The 23,102-nt window shown below is 41.7% G+C and overlaps 2 protein-coding genes across 7 annotated transcripts in view; one reads left to right on the top strand and one right to left on the bottom strand.

Annotated features, from left to right (window-relative positions):
• Window positions 1-2,295, top strand: part of rap1gapb (RAP1 GTPase activating protein b) — a 194,300-nt gene extending 192,005 nt beyond the window's left edge. For all 6 annotated transcript variants that reach the window (XR_002878058.2, XM_070445580.1, XM_023996377.2 and 3 more), the window contains one exon: window positions 51-2,295. The gene's annotated coding sequence lies outside the window, so the exon portion shown is untranslated. The remainder of the gene's footprint in view (window positions 1-50) is intronic.
• LOC111969963 (protein-arginine deiminase type-2-like) lies at window positions 1,660-17,077 on the bottom strand. Its single transcript, XM_023996378.2, has 16 exons — window positions 16,795-17,077; window positions 12,968-13,136; window positions 12,430-12,499; window positions 11,896-11,957; window positions 11,488-11,605; window positions 11,083-11,229; window positions 9,371-9,564; window positions 8,314-8,417; window positions 8,086-8,197; window positions 7,726-7,833; window positions 7,468-7,619; window positions 5,968-6,115; window positions 5,626-5,719; window positions 3,091-3,167; window positions 2,884-3,009; window positions 1,660-2,637 (listed from the first exon to the last, which is right to left on the bottom strand). Exons 1-16 carry the CDS (start codon window positions 16,977-16,979, stop codon window positions 2,404-2,406), a joined length of 2,100 nt encoding a protein of 699 aa, XP_023852146.1. The 5' UTR covers window positions 16,980-17,077; the 3' UTR covers window positions 1,660-2,403.
• Between the last annotated feature and the right edge of the window lie 6,025 nt (window positions 17,078-23,102).

The following is a 23,102-nucleotide window of genomic DNA, read 5'->3' on the forward strand; positions in this document are numbered from 1 at the left end:
TGTGTAATGACCAGATAGGGTCTGACCCCAGTCTCTCTCTCCTCTCACAGCATTCCCATAAGAGGCACCCCCTGCAGGAGATGAAGCAAGCACATGTGTTTTCCACCACAGACGCAGAGGAGGATCAGAGCTAGTCGCTGGGACAGGCAGACCTGGTGTAGGCTAGTCTAGTCTGTACAGCCAGGTCCATGGACATGCACTTACAGCCCTCCCTCATTCCAACTCCATGTGGCTGACTCCCAGCATGCCTAGAGGGGTGAAGGAGAGGAGTGTCCCGCACCCCACCCAAAAGGAATGCCACTCACACAGCATCGCCTCTGGCTGTCTGTTGGCTCGCTTAGCCTGCATCTGTTCATGTGGTTTCTCATTGTATACTCTCCCTTGTCTTCTCAATGGCATTGTTTGTTTTGTTTTGAAGGTCGAAGCAGGGGTGGATCTTATGCATTCAATACATTGTTTTTGCAGGAGATCCGTTGACCATGTGTGAGGTACAACAGGACTTTCTGTTAGGCTAAGGAGGAATGCATGAGGATATCAGGGTGTTGTCCTGTTGCCATTGTGGGAAGAAATTACATTATTGCACCCATCAGCCTCACATTCCACCATGATACTGTACATGTGTTACTCTTGGTGTCCTAGATCCTTTGTTGTCACATCAATCCTTGTTTAAATTATGAGTGTAATGGTGGGTGTTGACTAGAAACTTTTAGTAAATGTTACATGTTTTTGATAGAAGGTACTTTTGTCATCATGCTGCTGCTGGTTTCAATTTCACTACTTCCCCTGACAAACTGTACAATTAGTTCACAGTTGATGTTGATAAATGGAAAATATTTTACTGACTCAACAATTATGCTCATCCTATTTCATGCCATTTAAGCTGAGCAAAAAACATGAAGTATTGAATTACTGATAAGGTCCAGTGTCCAAACGACTAATCAGTCTTCATCCCTGTTCCATACTGTAGATAATACCGCATAGACATTCCACCAAGGTGACCTAACCAAAGCAGACAGCCTCCAAAGTCAAGCTACTGTCCAGTGACTAGTCTTCAGTTTTTTCTTTAAATCAAGCTAGTGGTTTGGAATAAAGTATGTGTTTGGATGTGTATACAACTGTGCATGGTGTAAATCTGCTTGCAACCCCCAGTCAACTGGTACCATGCTCGAAATAGGTGTTGTCCCAGGACTGTTCCTGTGATGTTACTCCAAACCAGTCAACTTCTCCAAATTCAGTGCACAATGCAGATATACAATCACTATCYGTTTCATATAGGTTTTGATTGAGAAAGATGGGGCTACATTGTGTAGATGTGGAAACCGGCACTACATTTTCTGATTGCTGATAGTTTGAAAATCTGACTTATTTCTAAAAAGAATTACACTGTGACAAATCTTGAAGTTGCCTTTTTGATGATTGTGTTAAGCTGCTTTGTAGGAGGGTAACCCCCTTCATATAAGGAATCTATCCAACGGTGGACTTTGCCAACTGGAATCTATCACCAACTGGTTTGAATGTAAAACTAAACAGATGTCTATTAATTTGTACATATCTGCTCTCAATGAATGGAACCTGGGTCTCTTGTGAAACGTCTAACATTGCCTGAGTAGACATTTTCCCTCCGATGTATGTGATGAAAATAACTGATATGAAGGCATCGTTTTCATTACTTTTTATTTCAATGAAATGAAGAGCCAATGTGGAATTGAGTTGTGCTTTCTTTGTTGTGACATTAGTACATTCGGTTTTCATACAATCTTTTGGGAATCTTTCAGTTGAATCTTAAGGATCCCTGTCTAAGTAACACGAAATCAAAATAGTTAGTCATTAAAAACACCATTCTGAAGATTACGATGAAACAAAATACTATTAATTGGAAAGATGATAAAGTTAAGTTTCATCATGTTAACAGAGCCTTTGGAGTCAGTGTGTATTGCACAAACTCAAAATATATATTTTTTAAACTTTATCACAAAGGTCTCACTAGTCTTTGTAAAATGCTTGAATACCAGTAGTTGGATTACACCCTCTGGTGGCTCCAGATTATATTTGCACATTTCTCTGTGGTCCAGTTGTTCTGTTTGTACATGCAAGACATTTGGATTGAGCCCCCAGCCAATTCAAACAGATCTAATTTGCAATGTGCTTGATTCAGGTGATTGTATTGCTCTTCTCGTTGACAGTCTGCTTAAGCCCTTGTTCAAGTTCAAAAGTCTTGTTTGTAAATATTGCTTTTCACCCTTTTGTAAATTAAGCCAAATATATGTTTAATAAAGAGAAAGGTGTAATACCGTTGGAGGACTGCTGTGGTTGTTTGAAGGCAACTGCTGCTGGTGATTGTTACTGCTGTTTATTTCAAGCATGATTCCCTCTAACTACAACCGTTCCTTCCCCCCAAATCCTTCACATCTCCAGGTTCCACCACTTGAAGGAGAACGGTTCCCTGCGGACGTTGGAGCCACAGTGAACCTCTCCCAGCAGTTTGTGGTATGAGGCAAAGTCATCAATGTATGTGCAGCTGAGTCCCAGGCCCCCCATGAGGGAGGTCATCTCTGCCTCCAGGGCACAGCGGCCATCCACCTTGGGCCCAAACGGTTTAGGGATGCCCAGGTTCTTCCCCAACACAATCATGTTCACCTGGAGGTAGAGACATATATCTCATTTAGGAACTGCCTCTTGGGATACTTGGGTAGTAGATGACTTGAACATACTCCTTAATCACATGTAGAAAATCATCACAAAACTACAAAGCTGATTTGGCAGCATTTGAGAGGTTTGCCATTCTGTAAGAATAATAGGTCCCAAAAATAAAGTAAGAAGTACTTTGGGTCTGGGTTAGGGGTCAGCATGAGGTGTTCTAGTGTAGAACCAATGTATTCTTACCATGTCTGGGTAGTAGGCCACTGCCCTGTTCTCCATCACATGGAAAAGGATGGGCAGGTCAATGATGTCATCGTCGTCTAGACCCAGCTCCCTCTTCAGGACATCCCTGTTCCAGTCTATACAGCTCTGTAGGGTGGCAGCATGGTTATTATACCAAGCCATGCAAAGCTCTGCTTGCTTCTGTGTAACTAGTCATTCTGGCCTCACCTGGACATAGTTGTTTTCTGCCTTGAGTTTCTCATCACTCAAAATCTCATCTACTGTAATCTCTACTGCTCCAAGACCTGTGGGATCGAAAAGCTCAAGTTGGTGTTGATGAGTGACAAATACAATTATTAATACAGTGAAACAGTGGTTCCCAAACTTTTTATAGTCACATACCCCTACAAACATTCAACCTCCAGCTGTGTACCCCATCTAGCACCAGGGTCAGCGCACTCTCACATCATTGTAAGCCTGCCACACAGACTATACAATACATTTATTAAACATAAGAATGAGTGTGTTTGTCACAACCCGGCTCGTGGGAAGTGACAAAGAGCGCTTATAGGACCAGGGCACAAATAATAATAATCAATAATTTTGCTCTTTATTTAGCCATCTTATTTATAAAACCTTATTTGTTCATCGAAAATTGTGAATAACTCACCACAGGTTAATGAGAAGGGTGTGCTTGAAAGGATACATATAATCTGCAATGTTGGGTTGTATTGGAGAGTATGACTTAAATCATTTTCCACACACAGTCTGTGCCTGTATTTAGTTTTAATGCTAGTGAGGGCCGAGAATCCACTCTCACATAGGTACGTGGCTGCAAAGGGAATCAGTGTCTTAACAGCGCGATTTGCCAAGGCAGAATACTCTGAGCGCAGCCCAATCCAGAAATCTGTCAGTAGCTTCTGAATAAATAAAATTCACAGAACCGCTTGTTGCAATTTTGATGAGACTTTCTTGTTAAGACATCGGTAATTGGACTGGAGGCAGGGCATGAAAGGGATAACGAATCCAGTTGTTTGTGTCATCCGTTTTGGGAAAGTACCTGAGTAATTGCGCACCCAACTCACTCAGGTGCTTCGCTATATCACATTTGACATTGTATTTTGCACACAAAATATCATACAATGATGGAAAGACTTGTGTGTTGTCCTTGTTAATGCAGACAGAAGAGCTCCAACTTCTTAATCATAACCTCAATTTTGTCCTGCACATTGAATATAGATGCGGAGAGTCCCTGTAATCCTAGATTCAGATCATTCAGGCAAGAAAAAACATAATCATAGCCAAACGTCATCATGCAAGCGGTCAGACAAGTGAAAATTATGGTCAGTAAAGAAAACTTTAAGCTCGTCTCTCAATAAAAAAAAAAACGTCTCAATACTTTGTCCGTTGATAACCAGCGCACTTCTGTATGTTGTAAAAGCGTTACATGGTCGATGCACAAATCATTGCATAATGCAGAAAATACACAAGAGTTCACGGGCCTTGCTTTAACAAAGTTAACCATTTTCACTGTAGTGTCCAAAACGTCTTTCAAGCTGTCAGGCATTCCCTTGGCAGCAAGAGCCTCTCGGTGGATGCTGCAGTGTACCCAAGCGTCGGGAGCAACTGCTTGCATGCGCGTTACCACTCCACTATGTCTCCCTGTCATGGATTTTGCTCCATCAGTACAGATACCAACACATCTTGACCACCAAAGTCCATTTGATGTCACAAAGCTGTCCAGTACAATACAGCATTGTCCCAGCCATATCCGCAGCAGCAGGAAGAATTAAGTCCTCCACAATAGTATGGGGCTTGCCTGTCCTAGCCACTCGGTAGCTCACGATATAAGACGCTTCTAGCTCCTTCTTATTAATGGTATCTGTTGCTTTTATACATGTCTTACTACTCGAAAGTCATCTTAATTCTCACTCAAAAAACTCCTGTTGCATATTTTTCAAATTGGCATGTTTTGTTTCTAAATTTCTGCGCAAGAGTGAAGGTTTGTGAGATAGTACTTTTGCACATATAACACACTGTGGCTGAGGAAAGGCACTACTCCCAATATAAGTGAACCCCAAATCAATGTAGTTCTCATCATATTTGCACCTCTTCGTTGGTCCAATGTCCCGGTCTGTTGTTCGGTGCTTTCCCGGGTAAGGGGGCAGTAGCTCTTCGGCTACATTAGATTCACAACTGTCAGTGTCCATGCTAGCTGGGCTAACAACAAATGTAGAATTACTGATGCTAGCATTGGATGTGCTCGTGGAAGCAGAACAACTTGTGTCGTCGACAGGTGTAGTACTGCTCGTAGTAGCGTCCATAGAGACACATACCAGCTCTACTGGTAGTACTGCTCGTAGTAGTAGTACTACCAGTAGAGCTGGTATGTGTCTATGGACGCGGGCCTTACTTTTTTTAACCATTAATCCATTTTTTAGCAAACGGAATGAGCAGCAGCTACATTTGGCTACAGAAGGACCGTTAGTGGAATTCCCGCGAGAGTAACAGTTAATGTGATTGGATGTTAATTATTTGACTAGGCTACCTGTATTTGACAWTGTGTTATTTTTCTGAACACAAGATGGTTTAATTTTATTTTTGGCAGTGAAACGAGGCTACTCAAGCGAGAAAAAAACCTCACCCAAATGTTTAGCCCCGTTGGAAAATCTAAATGGACTGTTTGAAAATGTCGGCGTACCCCCGACGGCATTGTGCGTACGTACCCCAGTTTGGGAATACCCACCCTAACGGAAGGCCTACCATCAAACATTTTGGCTTGTCCATGCCCGTCATTCTGTAAGCCCCTGAATAGTTTGTAGCTTGCATCGGGGCTGGCGAGCAGAAGCCGGAATCCCTGCAAAGAAAAGGGAGACAAAGACAACATTGGCTGTGCCCTTCCTTTGACATCCTGGGAGCTTTACACTAACATAACCACAGGGCAGCCAAAGTCTGTGTCATGTCCAAGTGCAAATAGATGGGATGAACAATTCTGGTGCTCAAAGGATCTCACTAATTTCTACTCTAGATTACAGAGCAATGTCAATTTACTAGAATTTTTTGAAAGAGTGAAAAAATAAATGTTTTCCTTGAGAAAATGTGTACCTTTTTGTCCGGAGCTGGGACAAAGGTCATGAATTCATCCACATGCCCAACCAGGAGCCAATCAGAGAACAACGCAATGGGCTCCTGGACTTTCTGAGCCCACAGGAAGTCTTGCACTACTTTGGTCATGTTACGGCCCTTAGTAGCCCTGAAAAGTCAAACAGCCTTATCACCACTGGCCACAGACGTATCTGAATGTTCCACATACTCATTAACAAGAACTTATAGAAGGAGGTACAAGGAAGGTTATTGAATTCTTAAATCAACTAAAGATAAATATTGGTATCTAAAAAAACAGATTAATTTCCTTCAAAGCAGCTAACCCCTAGTTATTAACCTTTACAGACAGTACTTACGGTATGTTGCCTGTAAAAKAAAAACACACAAAAAAATAAAAAAATCTACCAATGTTTTTATTTTTTACCACATTCGTACCCAGGTAAGCCTTTTATATCTCCCATGCACATGCAGCAAGTTAGGAGTGGGAGTAGACGTGGATCGATTTGAATAAATCCAGTGAATATACACCATTACAATGAAATCCATTATTAATTCATCTTAGGTCCTAAGAAACATAAGTAATAAAATGTATTTTCAAAAGAATAGAATGGCATATTTTGAGTTTATTAATGTTATACTGGTCTGTGTAGCCTATATACTACATGCATGAAATCAATATTTATTTTGTTAATTAAAACAGACAAGACACTCTTAGGCTACCCTAATCACAGTCATCACACATAGGCTATTGTATAGTAAGCTAAGAATATAATGAAATACAACACATTAAAATAAAACATTTCCCACACAACTTGCTTCAAGGCAACATGTGGAACTGCTGTCATATAAAAAATAAAACAGATATTTTGAAACAGATCCCAAGGCAAGCCAATGCTTTTAAAGCCATGCTTCATCTGTCCTACCCTCATTTTGCTTTGTTAGGGAGCAGGCGTAGGGTCTTACATTGAAAGTAGGCCATCTTCATATGATACTGATCGCAATCTAGATTTTCAAAAGCATGCGAGTCTCATGATCATATTTTCACAACATCTGCGGTACTGAAATAGTTGACCACATGCAAGTAGGCTTTTGCTTCAAATGTAGGCCTATTATAACAATTGGATTACTTGGGAGTTTCAGTAACCAACAATTTGATGCCTTCAATTGCATTAGCGTATTTTATCCCAATATTTTCGTCATTCAGGAATATTTATTCACACAGTAATTCTTTATGAATCGATCCAGTTGTGGTTAAGAAAACACTCCATGTGGTGAGCTATGCATAGAGATGGGTGAAGTYACATGCCTTAGTACATTTCATGCTAAGCCATAGGCAGAACTTTACCGCAATCATGACTAGGTCATTTGGCGGATATAAAAGTAGAGGCTTTGTCACCGGCAATAACTTTCATATATAAATAAAAGTCTGCAAAAAGTTGGTGGGATGCTAAAGTTTGCAGAAAAATMTCTTGGTTTGAAAAGTGTATATGTTACACTCACGTGGGGAAGGCCACTCCAATGATGATCCTACCCAGAGGGTAGTTCTTTCCATTTACAGTGACTGGAGGGCTAACCTCCAGGTTACCAAACGAGTCCAGGCTGCTCACTTCTTTGCCATATGCTGTCCTAGTCACATAGCCAAAGTCTTGGCCCTGAGGGCACCAGATAGAGAGAGGTTAAGACACAGGTCCACCACACCGCTCACATTTCAGAGATAAGAACATTTTAACTCTAGGTGTTGTGAATGCCTTTTCTTACCAGTAGCACATCATAAGGAAAGTCCTGTAGGTCTCCGTCTCGGGGGGAGTCCAGAACAACAGGGAAACGTTGGTGAGGAGAATCAATGTAGCCAAACTCAATCTCATCCTGAGAGAGAAAACCTCCATTACATTTCTATACATTTTTTAGTGCAGTTAGAAACAAGACACTGGTCTTTGTTCTGATGTCTTTCATTTAAAGAGGATATCTAGAATTTAAATTGACAATGATTAGCAAACATATGGAATACATTTTGTTTAGATTGAAAACAGGTTGGAATTGTAAAGTGTTCAAATGACAAAGAGTTCAAGCACAAAACGGCTTGAAAGAATACGAGCTGAATCCCACGGCTTACAGTACCTGCATCCAACGGTCTCCTCTGTTCATATCCTCAGGGCAAATCTTCAGTTTGCACCCACTCTTCTCCACCAGCCTCCTCATTCTCTTTAAGAACTGGTCATTATCAGTTGTGCTGGGTTACCAATGCACAAAAACACTTGTCTCAGTACGTTTATAGCTGGCATCATCATTTCCATCAACATCAATGCCATCATCATAATTTTCTTCATCATCATCATTGCCTCTCACCTGCAGACAAAAACCTCTACAGGGTCGAGTGTGTTGGGTGTCATGATCCAGGGAGCCACTCGGAACACCACCCTGTCTGTAAAGATGGGCGTCTCAGGAAAACCCTGGCAAAAGAAAAGAAAAAAACGATTGAGTCCGGAATAGATATATAACCTTGGAAGTTTTAAACTAGAAAATTAAATGTATTGAAGTAAATGTGGTGTGCTTGCTAGTCAAAGTATTTATGGTTGTGAAATGGTAGTAATAGTGGTAGTGATGGAAGTAGTAATAGGCTGTGTTAGTTATAGTGACCTATTTTGGGGTGGTTTGTAAGTGCAGAATTATTATAGTAGGTTATAGTGGGCTAATATAGTTGGCTAGGGTAAGTACTATATCATCACACAAAGTGTTTTTAAGCTCTCAAAATATTTTAGTTTGAATATTCTGAGAGTTTTGTGGCAGCCATTTAAATTAATGGGGATACAACAAGCATTTTAGTTTATGAAGTAGGAATAGTAGCAAAAAGCTGTGTTGAAGAAATCTAAGTTCAGTCAGTCTACCCATGCTAACATTGGGGTTGTGTTTGTAGCTTTAACAGTTCAAGAGCAGAGGCGAATCCAAATACTTCCTATTCAAGCCTATGGAGCTTTTAAGTACATTTAAAATGGTTATAGTTCAAAAGCATAAATGGTATCAAAAAGCTGTATACAAGCACACTATTCCAGATCAGTCTGCACCTTTTAAAGTTTGAATGGTGTTCCTAGCTTAAAAGGTAAAGACTAGTTATGACCTGAATTTTTCCCATTCGAGTCTATGGCCATTAAATTACATTGGGATTTATGCAAAAATGGRTGTTGTGTGAAAAGTATAAGTAGTATCAACAATTATTTTTCAAGCACACTGACCGGTGCCAGTCTGCACATTTTAAAGTTGTTTTGGTGTTGGTAGCTTTTATGGTTTTGGCACTAGAGCTCCCAGTGGAATAATAAGAAGTATGAACAGTTTCTAAAGTTGTGCTTTGCTTTCAGCAAGCACACCTAACAAACCAACAATAAAAAAGTGTTAAACTACAAGGTACCTGAGAGCTTGGCTCCAGCATGCTGAGGTTGATGCTGATTAGACCCTCAAAGTCTTTGTCAGGGAACCTTAGGCCTTCAACGTAAAAGTTCATCTCAGCGTTTCCCCAGAGGCAAGGTACCTCCTTGGAAAGATCCTCACCTCCCACCACTAGTGGGTAGTCCTTCACAAAGCTCTTGTAAAACAGGTTTTCTGCTGCAGTAAATAATGTTTTAAATGTAAATAATAGGGCTGGCATAAAGCTGCAATATGTAACACTTTGTATGAACTGACAAAATTAACATAGAAATGTGAGTTAAAGATCTGTCATTCTCATTAAAAGCAAGTCTAAGAAGCGGTAGATCAGGTCTATGTGCACTATTTCTATGCTTCACATTTTATAGTTTAGTTTTTGCATCTTTTACTTTCAGTTTTGTACACCAGCTTCAAACAGCTGAAACAATAATATTTTTGGTTATGGAAAATATATTTCACAGTGGTTTAGATGGTACAAGGATTCTCTACACTAAAATTACTTYTTTTGCCACAAACTGAAATTAACTATTAGAATATTAGCAACCAGGATGTGGCAGTGATCTTTACAAATGTTATCAAGTTAATCACAGGGCGGCAGGTAGCCTAGCGGTTAGAGAGGCGACGCAGCAACCGTAAGTTTGAATCCTGGGTCTGACAGGGATGTGAGCTGGCAACCAGAGGGTTGCTGGTATCAAAACATAGATACTGTTGAGCCTTTGAGCAAGGCACTTAACCCCCCACAACACCTGCTACACAGGCACCCAGTGTGGTTCCAACATGTATGTGTCTCTTTCAGAGGCAGAGGGATAAAAAAAAAAATTGGTTGGACCTGAATTAATCTGTCATTTAAAAATGTTTATACAAAAAACATTGCAAGATTATTGACATCTTGATTTTGTCTTAAGTAACGTTTAGCAAATTGGGGTAAAATGATAAAGCACACMTTCTTTAACCTCTAACTAATATAATATTCAGCCATAAAACTGTAATTGTACATCACGTGTCAAACTCATTCCACGGAGGGCCGAGTGTCTGCGGGTTTTTGTTCCTGCCTTGTTGTCACGAGCGTCGTAGTGAGGAGACCAAGGCGCAGCGTGATTAGAATACATTCTTCCTTTTAATAATGAAGAACACTTAACAAACAATACAAAATAACAAAACGACCGTGACCGCTATTTACATTTACGTCATTTAGCAGACGCTCTTATCCAGAGCACTGAGTGCAAACATGCAACATCACATAGACAATCACCCACAAACCAAACTGGAAAATGTCAACCTAAATAGGATCCCCAATCAGAAACAACAATAAACAGCTGCCTCTGATTGGGAACCAATCTAGGCCACCATAGACCTACATAATGCCTAGACTACACACACACACACACACCTAGACCCAAAACAAGACAAAAACACACATACCACCCGTGTCACACCCTGACCTAACCAAAATAATAAAGAAAACAAAGATAACTAAGGTCAGGGCGCGACACTTGTACTTGAATTAAGMTCACTAATTAGTAAGGAACTCCCCTCACCTGGTTGTCTAGTTCTTAATTTTAAGGAAAAAAATAAAAGCAGCAAACAGGCCCTCTATGGAATGTGTTTGACACTCCCGTTGTACATGCATAGACAGCCACACACACCACATACAAGATCTGAACAGACTGGACTCATTACATAATTTATTTGACTCACTCAGGGTTTGGTGCATGCCTGCTGTGGACCTGAAGACCCTCACACACTCTGCATCACCCTGGGAGATGTGCATGGTCAGCTTGTAGCCCTCTGGGAGCTTGGCAGGGCCACTGGTCCGCAGCACCATGGGGGACATATCTTTAAGATCTGACATATCGAAATATTGGCATTATTGTACATCAATTGTCAACCCATCAACCACCCAAGACAAGGATCCATCTAATCAAACAAGACACTCCTAGCTCAGGCATTTTGTATTTAGCCAACACAAACAACTGCTGCTCCTCTCTAATGAATCCACACAAGAGACCTGCAGCCTTTAAATGTTGATTTATTGCAATGCCTGCAGCACTGTCAGCCTGGCTGTCAGCTCAGTAGACCAGGATGACTTGGTTGTTGTTATACCTGAGACTCTGGTGACCTCAGCATGCTCACTGTCCAGGCTCTTCCGAAAGGTGWGTTCTGAGTCACAGTTGACCAGTAGGATGGCACCGTGGCCATTAGGCCCCCACATCCAGGATCCCTGAAGAGAGATGAACACTCATTCAGGGACAAACAAACACTGCCCTGTCAAATGAGCTTTTCCCAATTTGTTTGCAAGAGGTTAAATTACATTTACAGCTGAAAGGAAAAGTACAAAGTTTTAATTTCCTATGAATGCATTGACAATCTTCCAGGATTATAGCATGAACACCAGTCTTCTGACATGCCTATTCATGTTAGAGCGTCTCCTTCTGTTGTGTTAGGAGACAGAGATAGTGACATCTGTGCTGAAAGCGACCTGCCTGGACAAACCCAGCAGATATAACTAACCTTGTTGGGGTTGTTCCTCTCCACCTGGCCATCTCGATCAGCATCAACATCCAGGGAGATCTCTGTAAGATAGACAGGGCCTCTGTGCCATTGAAGCTCATAAGCTGCTTTGAGTCTAGAATAGACTAATGAAATATACCTTAAAGGGGCCATCTGCAGTTCAAACAAAGCCCCTGATAAAAAGTTGAGGGATGGGCTAAAGAAATGTAACCACAAATTCATAGAGGTGACCATCCATGATATAAAATTATAGTTTTAACCATGTTTTGAGACCATACAGTGTTTGTTTACATAGCTTACAAACACTGGAGTAAAACAAGCTTATATTGTGGGTTCTGATGTGTTATATTCTTCAAGAATCGATGGATATACAGTATATCATTATTTTAAAAGATCCATAAATGGATGTAGCAATCGCTGATTGTCTCTAACACGAAAATGTACAACTGACAGATTTACAGTACAAAAGGGATGGTATTAATGGGGTCAGAGTAGTTTAAATGTGTGTGCTCTCCTGTCATCAGCATGACATACCAAAAGCAGTGAGGTGAACGACAGCTTTACCCAACACCTCAGTCTTCTTTCCATAATACATGACCGATAGCTGCAACAGAACATTAAGGAGAACATTTACAAAGTCACAGGTAAAGTAATAACATCTCTAGACCAAAGCAGTGGTTGTGTTTTGATGGGGGTCTTCAATGTTATATTCCTGTCCAGATATGTACAGTACATCACTTCAGTGGAGAATCTGGACACCCGGCCCATTTTGGAACTGGCTTAACATAACCCTGGAATCCCTTATCAATAGGACTGGCACTGAGGTGTACCACTTCACTTGCCAACGTTTGACATTTCTCTGGTATCAAGTTGAGACAGGGCCACATTGGCATTATTTCCGTGTGGTTTGCACGCCACTCTTGAGGAGCTGCGGGTACTTGTCTTAATTAAATACTTCCCTGCAGCGTGTTCAGTCACAAGAGGGAATAGTCAACTCTGGATTCTTTTAATATGATTTCACATACTGCCGTCTCAGGGTAGTTTTCATGGCTGTGCCTGTAGCCTACTTTACCTTGCTATCATTTTCCACTTCGCTAGCAGTGTCCATGGTGAGAAGAAGCACTGTATTCCCATTGAAAGGGGTGGGAATTGGTCCACTCTTTGCTGGGGGTGGGGTGATCCTGTACTGCACYTTGGGGCTGCATTTCACAGAGAAGTACGTGGAGCTGGGAGGGGCACTCCTAGGGGAAAAACAAATACACGTGACATCCTGATGCTTTGCTTGCACAAATCTATAGCAATAAGAGACAACACAATTTKTTTATTTTTATTTCACCTTTATTTAACCAGGTAGGCCAGTTGAGAACAAGTTCTCATTTACAACTGTGATGTGACCAAGATAAAGCAAAGCAGTGCGACAAAAACAACAGAGTTACACAAACAAATGTACAGTCAACACCGCAAAATAAAAATTATATAAGAGAACAAGTGAATATACTGTACCTATAGTGCAGTGGACCACCAGCAGTGAGTACAGTTCATAATCTCCTATTTCCAGAGGCAACGGGTGGTAGTGCTAGTTCTAAAGTTACATTGCTACAGTCATCGTAGAGGTATGATGTCTTCTACATCCCTCTAAAATAAGTAACATACCAAAGGAGGAGAAATACTGGACTGTCAACCTACACTAGTATAATTTCACAAGAATACTGGCAATAAGGATGTATACAGTATATATATATATATATATATATATATCAATCTACATCAAGGTGTTTATACTAAGTATACACCTGTTTATAAACATTAAGCTCGGGCTGTAAAACCTAACACCTGAAGTCCAGGGCTCCAGGCTGGACCAGGGAGGTGGTCCATGACAAAGGAACAGAGTTTTTCACAGAAGGATAGTATTTACCTGAACAAACAGTCTAGGCTACTCTAAACCATACCAAATAGAAATGTCCCTTGAGAGGAAGCATTTCGTTTTGACACACACCATTGTTATGAAACCATCTGTATCTACTGTGTAATAATATCTTGTGGAGTCTCCGATAAACTAACCACAGCCTCACAGGCACGACAGTTCCACAATATTGTAGCAACCTTAACTCAACAACTAGCTAGCTCATCAACAGGTTCTTACCTCTTGGTGTATCGGTTAACGTGTTGGCTTAACAGTCGCTGGCCCTGGGTTCAAATCCCAGCTGGAATTCCCTACGCTAGGTTTATTTCTTCAGAATGGTGGTTTGTGTTGGGCTTAACACTCTTTTCTATCCTGTTAACGTCAAAATCATAGGCCATAATTGTTCATAACTCATCTAATTCAGTTGCACTGTATCTTTGCCCTCGATTGGCAAGACTGGTGTCATATGAATTGGCAGCTTGTAAGAATAACAAAAGAGTCTGTTGACTAGCAGAAAGACATCACTGATGCAGACTCCCTCTTAAGAACATGTGGTCCGACTCCTCCGCTGAATACAAATGCCATCCACAAACAGTTCTTTCAGTCCAATAGAGGGAATGATCCAACTATTTATGCAGTTGGAATATCCCAAATATATGACAACAAAATAGTCAGTTGATCATGTAGCCTAATTAGTCATTTGAAAATATATCATCATCATCTGATATTTGATGTAACTTCTCAGGCTAATGAAATGCAAATAATGGCACCACCACTTTACATGAGACAAATTGTCTATAGTAACTACTACAATCTTGTGTGCCATCTTAATTTTACTCATAGCTCATAGCATATCATTTTTACCAACGCATGACATTAGTAAATATTTTTAATCCAATTCAAATAAATGAATAAATAAAACACGACAACCCATATTTGAGCACATGGGCAGTTCTGTGCGAGACGACCGTTAGACCCGATGATGTGGTAGACCCGATGACGTGTTCCTATGCATGAGTTTAGCTAGCCAAAGTTGCCATGCCATCACCTATAAACGTGATCAGGGATTTCTATTGGAGAAGCAGTTTTAGCCCATATTCATACTGTACTGTCTTTGATTGTATTGTTACGCTCGTTGTTGAAATGAGTGGACCAAGGTGCAGCGTGGTAGGCGTACATCTTTCTTTATTCAATGAACACCGAAAAAACAACAAATACAAAACGAAACGTAAAGTTTAGGAGGGCTAAACAGCAAAGTACCAAAACAAGATCCCACAAACTACAGGTGGAAAAAGCTGCCTAAGTATGATCCCCAATCAGAGACAACGATAGACAGTTGCCTCTGATTGGGAACCATACCCGGCCAACAACGAAATAGAAAACATAGATTGCCCACCCTAGTCACACCCTGACCTAACCAAATAGAGAATTAAAAGGATCTCTAAGGTCAGGGCGTGACATGTATCTTAATAAAGCTACAATCCGTAACTTTTTGGGTGTCCCGAACAAATTCACATAGAAATATGAGCTATAGATCTGTCATTCTCATTGAAAGCAAGTKTAACAAGTCGTAGAGCTTTGCTCACCAGCTTCAAAAACAGCTGAAAAAAAAAATMGGGTTATGAAAAATATATTTCACAGCTGTTTAGATYMTACAATGATTCTCTACACTACCRATATGGGAAAGTAATATGGCAATATATGTATATTATTTATACTGTTTGTTTAATATTGGCATATATTGTGGAAACATATGCCCATATATGCTTATATACTGTATATATTGTGGCAGACAGCAGGGAGAGGTGAGGAGAGTGGTTATTGAGGGGAGATATCTTGCAGCCCGCTGGCTCCACCGCCGAGCCTTATATGGACTTCCTGCCCCAAGGAGGCAAGGATGTTGTTAGTTAAGCCAGGGAGTGCTTGGGAATAAAGGAAGAATCTGCATGAACAAAGAGGAGAGAACAAAGTGCTATATGAAGAGAGGGACTTTCAAAGTTCTTGAAGTGTTCTGTATTGACTGACCTTCATGTCTTAAAGTAATGGACTAATTTCTCTGCTTATTTGAGCTGTTCTTGCCATAATGGACTTGGTATTTTACCAAATAGGGCTATCTTCTGTATACTACCCCTACCTTGTCACAACTGATTGGCTCAAATGCATTAAGGAAAGAAATTCCACAAATTAACTTTGAACAAGGCACACCTGTTAATTGAAATGCATTACAGGTGACTACCTCATGAAGCTGTTTGAGAGAATGCCAAGAGTGTGCAAAGCTGTCATCAAGGCAAAGGGTGGGTACTTTTTAGAATCTATGTTTTGATTTAACACTTTGGTTACTACATGATTCCATGTGTTGTCTTCTATTCTACAATGTAGAAAATAGTACAAATAAAGAAACCCTTAAATGAGGTGTCAACTTGACTAGTACATATCACTTTTTTGTATGGGAGTGTAAGATGTATCTTATTAAAATACATCACATTTTAAATGTTTGTCACTTCATATGGTTTATAAATATATCATATGGCCACATTACTTTTCCGTATGGGTATACTTGCTTGTCACAATTTAAAATGTCTSAACTAAAACAAATCTAGCAAAGAGGAAATGGCGGCACGATCTCTGTATAGTACACCTATTAATTGCACCGTAGCAGAACCATATAGCCTACAATTTCGTTAACGAAATAAAGCAATACGGATTTATGCCGCGTTCATGTGATAGTCAGAAAAAGGAAACCGGGGACAAACTGGGCTACTGTTAATTCAAAGGTAATCAAATTGTATTTGTCACATGCGCCGAATACAACTGGTTTAGACTTTACAGTGAAACGCTTYCTTACCAGCCCTTCCCAACAATGCAATTTAAACACACTGATGTAATCTATTTTTAATGTCAACTTGTCTCCTACACTAGCTAACAATAATAGGGTTACCCAGCTACTACCGCCTGACGAGACAATTCTATCTGGGTCGGGTAGCATGGACACATACCTGTTCAGGTTCACTTTCAACACTGTGCCGACAACGTAAAGAGCCCTCAAAGTTTTCTCAATGTCGAGGCGAAATGTCCGTTGGTACATCTGGTCTACTGGCTTGTCGGTGGCTATTTTCCTATTAAAGTGCTGAAAGAGATTAGGGTGCCCGGTCAAAGAAACTTGCTCCTGGGAAACATTCATGGTGATAGACTACGTTGCAGTGAATCAGAATTATGAAATGAGACATGGCGGTGTAGTGTATACAGGTTTAAGGATTGGCCCTATTGTTAAGGGGGTGTTTTCCTGCATGTAATTTGAGGCAGATGAGGCTGCAATTACCCAGCAAACCAAACGTATGCTAATTTGCATAACAGTCTTCTAGAGTATGATGGCGTACGCAACAATTGGATGTGCATTCCACCACCTGTGTGGGTGGATAATAAGGATCCCAAAAAGGAAATTAATGTGGCTAAAATTGCATAGCAATCAAATTTGCATTTGTCACATGTTCAGAATACAACAGGTGTAGGTAGACCTTACAGTGAAATGATTACTTACAAGCCCTTAACCAACAATGCAGTTTTTTATTTATGTATTTTTTATTTCACCTTTATTTAACCAGGTAGGCAAGTTGAGAACAAGTGCTCATTTACAACTGCGACCTGGCCAAGATTAAACAAAGCAGTGTGACACAAACACAGTTACACATGGAATGGAATAAACAAAAAATTGTCAATAGCACAATAGAAAAAAAGAAAGTCTATATACAGTGTGTGCAAATGAGGTGAGATAAGGCAATAAATAGGCCATAATGGCAAAATAATTTAAATTTTGCAATTAAGCACTGGAGTGATAGATGTGTAGAAGATGACCGTGCAAGTAGAGATACTGGGGTGCAAAGGAACAAAATAATAACTAACAGTATGGGGATGTGGTAGTTGGATGGGCTATTTACAGATGGGCTATGTGCATGAGTGAAGGATGCTTTGTTGTGAAGTAGGAAGCCGATTCTAGATTACATTTTGTATTGGAGATGCTTAATGTGAGTCTGGAAGGAGAGTTTACAGTCTAACCAGACACATAGGTATTTMWAGATGTCCACATATTCTAAGTCCGTACCGTCCAGAGTAGTGATGCTGGACGGGCAGGCAGGTGCTGGTAGCGATCGGTTGAAGCATGCATTTAATTTTACTTGCATTTAAGAGCAGTTGGAGGCCACGGAAGGAAAGTTGTATTTATTTTTATCTTAATTTAACTAGGCAAGTCAGTTAAAAACAAATTCTTATTTTCTATGACGGCCTAGGAACAGTGGGTGAAATGCCTTGTTCAGGGGCAGAACGACAGATTTTTACCTTGTCAGCTCGGGGATTCAATCTTGCATCCTTTCGGTTACTAGTCCAACGCTCTAACCACTAGGCTACCTGCCGCCCCAAATGGCATTGAAGCTCGTCTGGAGGTTAGTCAACACAGTGTCCAAAGAAGGGCCAGAAGTATACAGAATGGTATCGTCTGCGTAGAGGTGGATCAGAGAATCACCAGCAGCAATAGCGACATCATTGATGTATACAGAGAAAAGAGTTGGCCCGATAATTTAACCCTGTGGCAAACCCATAGAGACTGCCAGAGATCCGGACAACAGGCCCTCTGATTTGACACACAGAACTCTGTCTGAGAAGTAGTTGGTGAACCAGGCGAGGCAAGTTAAGAAAATACCAAAAAAGGAAGAGGTAAGAATAACAAATAATTAAAGAGCAGCAGTAAATAACAATAGCGGGGCTATATACAGGGGGTACTGGTACAGAGTCAATGTGCGCGGGCACTGGTATGAGGTAATATGAAGGTAGAGTTATTAAAGTCACTATGCATAGATAGCAGTAGCAGCTGGGGGGCAATGCAAAATAGTCTTATGGCTTGGGGGTAGAAGCTGTTGAGAAGCCCCTTGGACCTAGACTTGGCGCTCCGGTACCACCAGTCTATGACTAGTGTGGCTGGAGTCTTTGACAATTTTTAGGGCCTTCCCCTCTGACACCACCTGGTTTAGAGGTCCTGGATGGCAGGAAGCTTGGCCTCGGTGATGTACTGGGCCGTACGCACTACCCTCTGTAGTGCCTTGCGGTCGGAGGCCGAGCTGTTGCCATACCAGGTAGTGATGCAAACTGTCAGGATGCTCTCGATGGTGCAGCTGTAAAACCTTTTGAGGATCTGAGAACCCATGCCAAATCTTTTCAGTCTCCTGAGGGGGAATAGGTTTTGTCGAGCCCTCTTCACAACTGTCTTGGTGTGCTTGGACCATGTTAGTTTGTTGGTGATGTGGACGCCAAGGAACTTGAAGCTCTCAACCTGCTCCACTACAGCCCCGTCGATGAGATTGAGTGCGTGCTCGGTCCTCATTTTCCTGTACTCCACAATCATCTTTTTTGTCTTGATCACGTTGAGGGAGAGGTTGTTGTCCTTGCACCACACGGTCAGGTCTCTGACCTCCCTATAGGCTGTCTGATCGTTGTCGGTGATCAGGCCTACCACTGCTGTGTCATCAGCAAACTTAATGATGGTGTTGGAGTCGTGCCTGGCCGTGCAGTCATGAGTGAACAGGGAGTACAGGAGGGGACTGAGCACGCACCCCTGAAGGGCCCCCATGTTGAGGATCACCATGGTGGATGTGTTGTTACCTACCATTTACCACCTGGGGGTGGCCCATCAGGAAGTTCAGGATCCGGTTGCAGAGGGAGGTGTTTAGTCCCAGGGTCCTTAGTTTAGTGATGAGCTTTGAGGGCACTATGGTGTTGAATGCTGAGCTGTAGTCAATGAATAGCATTCTCACATAAGTGTTCCTTTTGTCCAGGTGTGAAAGGGCAGTGTGGAGTGCAATAAAGATTGCATCATCTGTGGATCTGTTGGTGCTGTATGCAAATTGTAGTGGGTCTAGGGTTTCTGGGATAATGGTGTTGATGTGAGCCATGACCAGCCTTTCAAAGCATTTCATGGCTACAGATGTGAGTGCTATGGGTCGGTAGTCATTTAGGCAGTGTTCTTGGTCTGCTTGAAACATGTTGGTATTACAGACTCAGACAGGGAGAGGTTGAAAATGTCAGTGAAGACACTTGCCAGTTGGTCAGCGCATGCTCGGAGTYCACATCCTGGTAATCCGTCTGGGCCTGCGGCCTTGTGAATATTGACCTGTTTAAAGGTCTWACTCACATCGGTTGCGGAGAGCATGATCACACAGTCAACCGGAACAGCTGATGCTCTCATGCATGTTTCAGTGTTACTTGCCTCGAAGCGAGCATAGAAGTTATTTAGCTTGTCTGGTAGGCTCATGTCACTGCGCAGCTCTCGGCTGTGCTTCCCTTTGTAGTCTGTAATAGTTTGCAAGCCCTGCCACATCCGGTGTAGTACGATTCGATCTTAGTCCTGTATTGACGCCTTGCTTGTTTGATGGTTCATCGGAGGGCATAGCGGGATTTCTTATAAGCTTCCGGGTTAGAGTCCCGCTCCTTGAAAGAGGCAGCTCTACCCTTTAGCTCAGTGCGAATGTTGCCTGTAATCCATGGCTTCTGGTTGGGGTATGTACGTACAGTCACTGTGGGGATGACGTCCTCGATGCACTTATTGATAAAGCCAGTGACTGATGTGGTGTACTCCTCAATGCCATTGGAAGAATCCTGGAACATATTCCAGTCTGTGCTAGCAAAATAGTCCTGTAGTTTAGCATCTGCTTCATCTGACCACTTTTTTATAGACCCGAGTCACTGGTGCTTCCTGCTTTAATTTTTGCTTGTAAGCAGGTGTCAGGAGGATAGAATTATGGTCAGATTTGCCAAATGGAGGGTGAGGAACAGCTTTGTACGCGTCTCTGTGTGTGMAGTAAAGGTGGAATGATGACTTTTCCTAGATTGACCCAAACATTAGAAAAAGTGAAACATCGCCTTTGTTCATATTTCCATGAAAGCTGTACACCACCAGGGTACAAAGATTGTCTTATGGTCATTTTTGACCCGACAGTTATAAAATCATTTACACACCGCAAAAACCACAAAGACATACACACACACAATGAGAAATTGAGATTGTGTGCTCCTGATTGAACTCAGACAAACTAAAACTTTCTTGTGCATGTGCAGCATCTCCCCTCCATGACCCCACACATGACTCAAGTTCACAGACAAAATAAAAACAATTTTAGACAAAATAAACTAAATTTCAGACAAAATTGTTGAAAGCATTGTTTATTAATGGGGAATGCAGTCAGAGGCTATAAAGGTTTTGCAGATGACAGTCCCCCCAGTTCTCTCTTTGCTGAAGCCCTGAGTGCACATTTCAGTGCCCAACAGGTCATAGGTCTGATTTTTTCAGATGTCCAGGACAAACAAGAGAACAGTGATTTAGAAGAGGAGTAGGTATCTGAAGAAGAAGATGGGGAAGAATAGAACCCAGAGCACAATGCATCATCTTCAGATGAAATCCCCCAAGCTGAAAGAGAMAATTTTTTGTCAAAGAACAGCAAAATAGCATGGTCCTTGTCACCATATGACAACCAGGGCAGGATGGCAGCACAAAATGTCATAAGGATGCCACCAGGGCCCACAAGACATGCAGTTGCCCATGCCCAGGACATTGCCTCAACATTCTACATGTTCATCACATCAGCCATCGAAAAACATCATCCTGGAGATGACAAACTTGGAGGGTTTCCATAAATATGGAGACAACTGGAAAAGGATGGATGAGATTGACCTGCGTGTCTACATAGGGCGGCTAATCTTAGCGGGTGTGTATAGGTCCCGAGGCGAGGCTACATGTAGTCTCTGGGATGCAGAGAGTGGAAGGGCGATTTTCCGTGCCACGATGCCACTGAAAGTCTTTCACACTTTTTCAAGAATGCTACGATTTGATAACCGTAAGTCAAGACCTGCAAGACGTTTGAGAGACAAACTGGTAGCCATAAGAGAGGTCTGGGAGAAGTGGGTGGAGCGTCTGCCATACCTCTACAACCCTGGACCTGAAGTAACAGTGGATGAGCAACTGGTTTCATTCAGAGGTACATTTTTATTTTCATATCTGTAATGCAAGTGATTTTCACTGTTAATTGTATTATGTATTGCCGTAATGTCATTGATTTATGTGATTGTTTTCTGTGACACTGATACTAATTACTGATAGCAATCTCTTTTGTCAAAAGGTCGCTGTCCTTTCCGGCAGTATATGCCCAGCAAGCCATCAAAGTATGCCATCAAGATATGGGTGGCCTGTGACGCACAATCTAGCTACGCTTGTAAGATGCACGTCTACACAGGGAAGCCGACCAGTGGAGGCCCGGAGAAGAACCAGGGGATGCGGGTTATGCTTGATGTAACAGATGGACTGAGGGAGCACAATGTCACGTGTGACAATTTCTTCACCTCTTATGAACTCGGCCAGCATCTCCTGAAGAGGAAGATCACCATGGCACAGTTAGAAAGAACTACCACCATGGGGCACTCTGTTCACAACGTTGACATCACCAAACCGCTCGCACACACAACGCCATACACGATGTCTGCCATCTGTCCGGTACTGAAACCGGGATCCATTTGTGATGAGGACACTTCTTGTCAGGCCAAGACCCTGTTGAGGACGACGAGCATGCAGATGAGCTTCCCTGGGACGGTTTCTGACAGTTTGTGCAGAAATTCTTCGGTTGTGCAAACCCACAGTTTTATCAGCTGTCCGGGTGGCTCGTCTCAGACCATTCCACGGGTGAATAAGCCTTATGTGGATGTCCTGGGCTGGTGTGGTTACACAAGGTTTGCGGTTGTGAGGCCAGTTGGACGTACTGCCAAAGTCTCTAAAACGACCTTGGAGGCGGCGTATGGTAGAGAAATTAACATCAATTATCTGGCAACAGCTCTGGTGGACATTCCTGCAGTTAGCATACCAACTGCACGCTCCCTCAAAACTTGAGACATCTGTGGCATTGTGTTGTGTGACCAAATTGCACATTTTAGAGTGGCCTTTTATTGTCCCCAGCACAAGGTGTACCTGTGTAATGATCATGCTGTTTAATCAGCTTCTTGATATGCCAAACCTGTCAGGTGGATGGATTATCTTGGCAAAAGAGAAATGCTTACTAGCAGGGATGTAAACACATTTGTGCACAACATTTGAGAGAAATAAGCTTTTTTTGTGTAAAGAACATGGGATCTTTATTTTCAACTCATGAAACATAGGACCAACACTTTACATGTTGCGTTCATATTTTTGTTCAGTACACTTACAAAAAGTGTGCTTCTAATGAAGAGCTACAAAGGTAAATAGCCATATTAGACTGAAAGATATAAGGTCATT

The sequence above is a fragment of the Salvelinus sp. IW2-2015 genome, linkage group LG11, assembly GCF_002910315.2.
Source record: "Salvelinus sp. IW2-2015 linkage group LG11, ASM291031v2, whole genome shotgun sequence".
Classification (NCBI taxonomy): Eukaryota; Metazoa; Chordata; class Actinopteri; order Salmoniformes; family Salmonidae; genus Salvelinus; species Salvelinus sp. IW2-2015.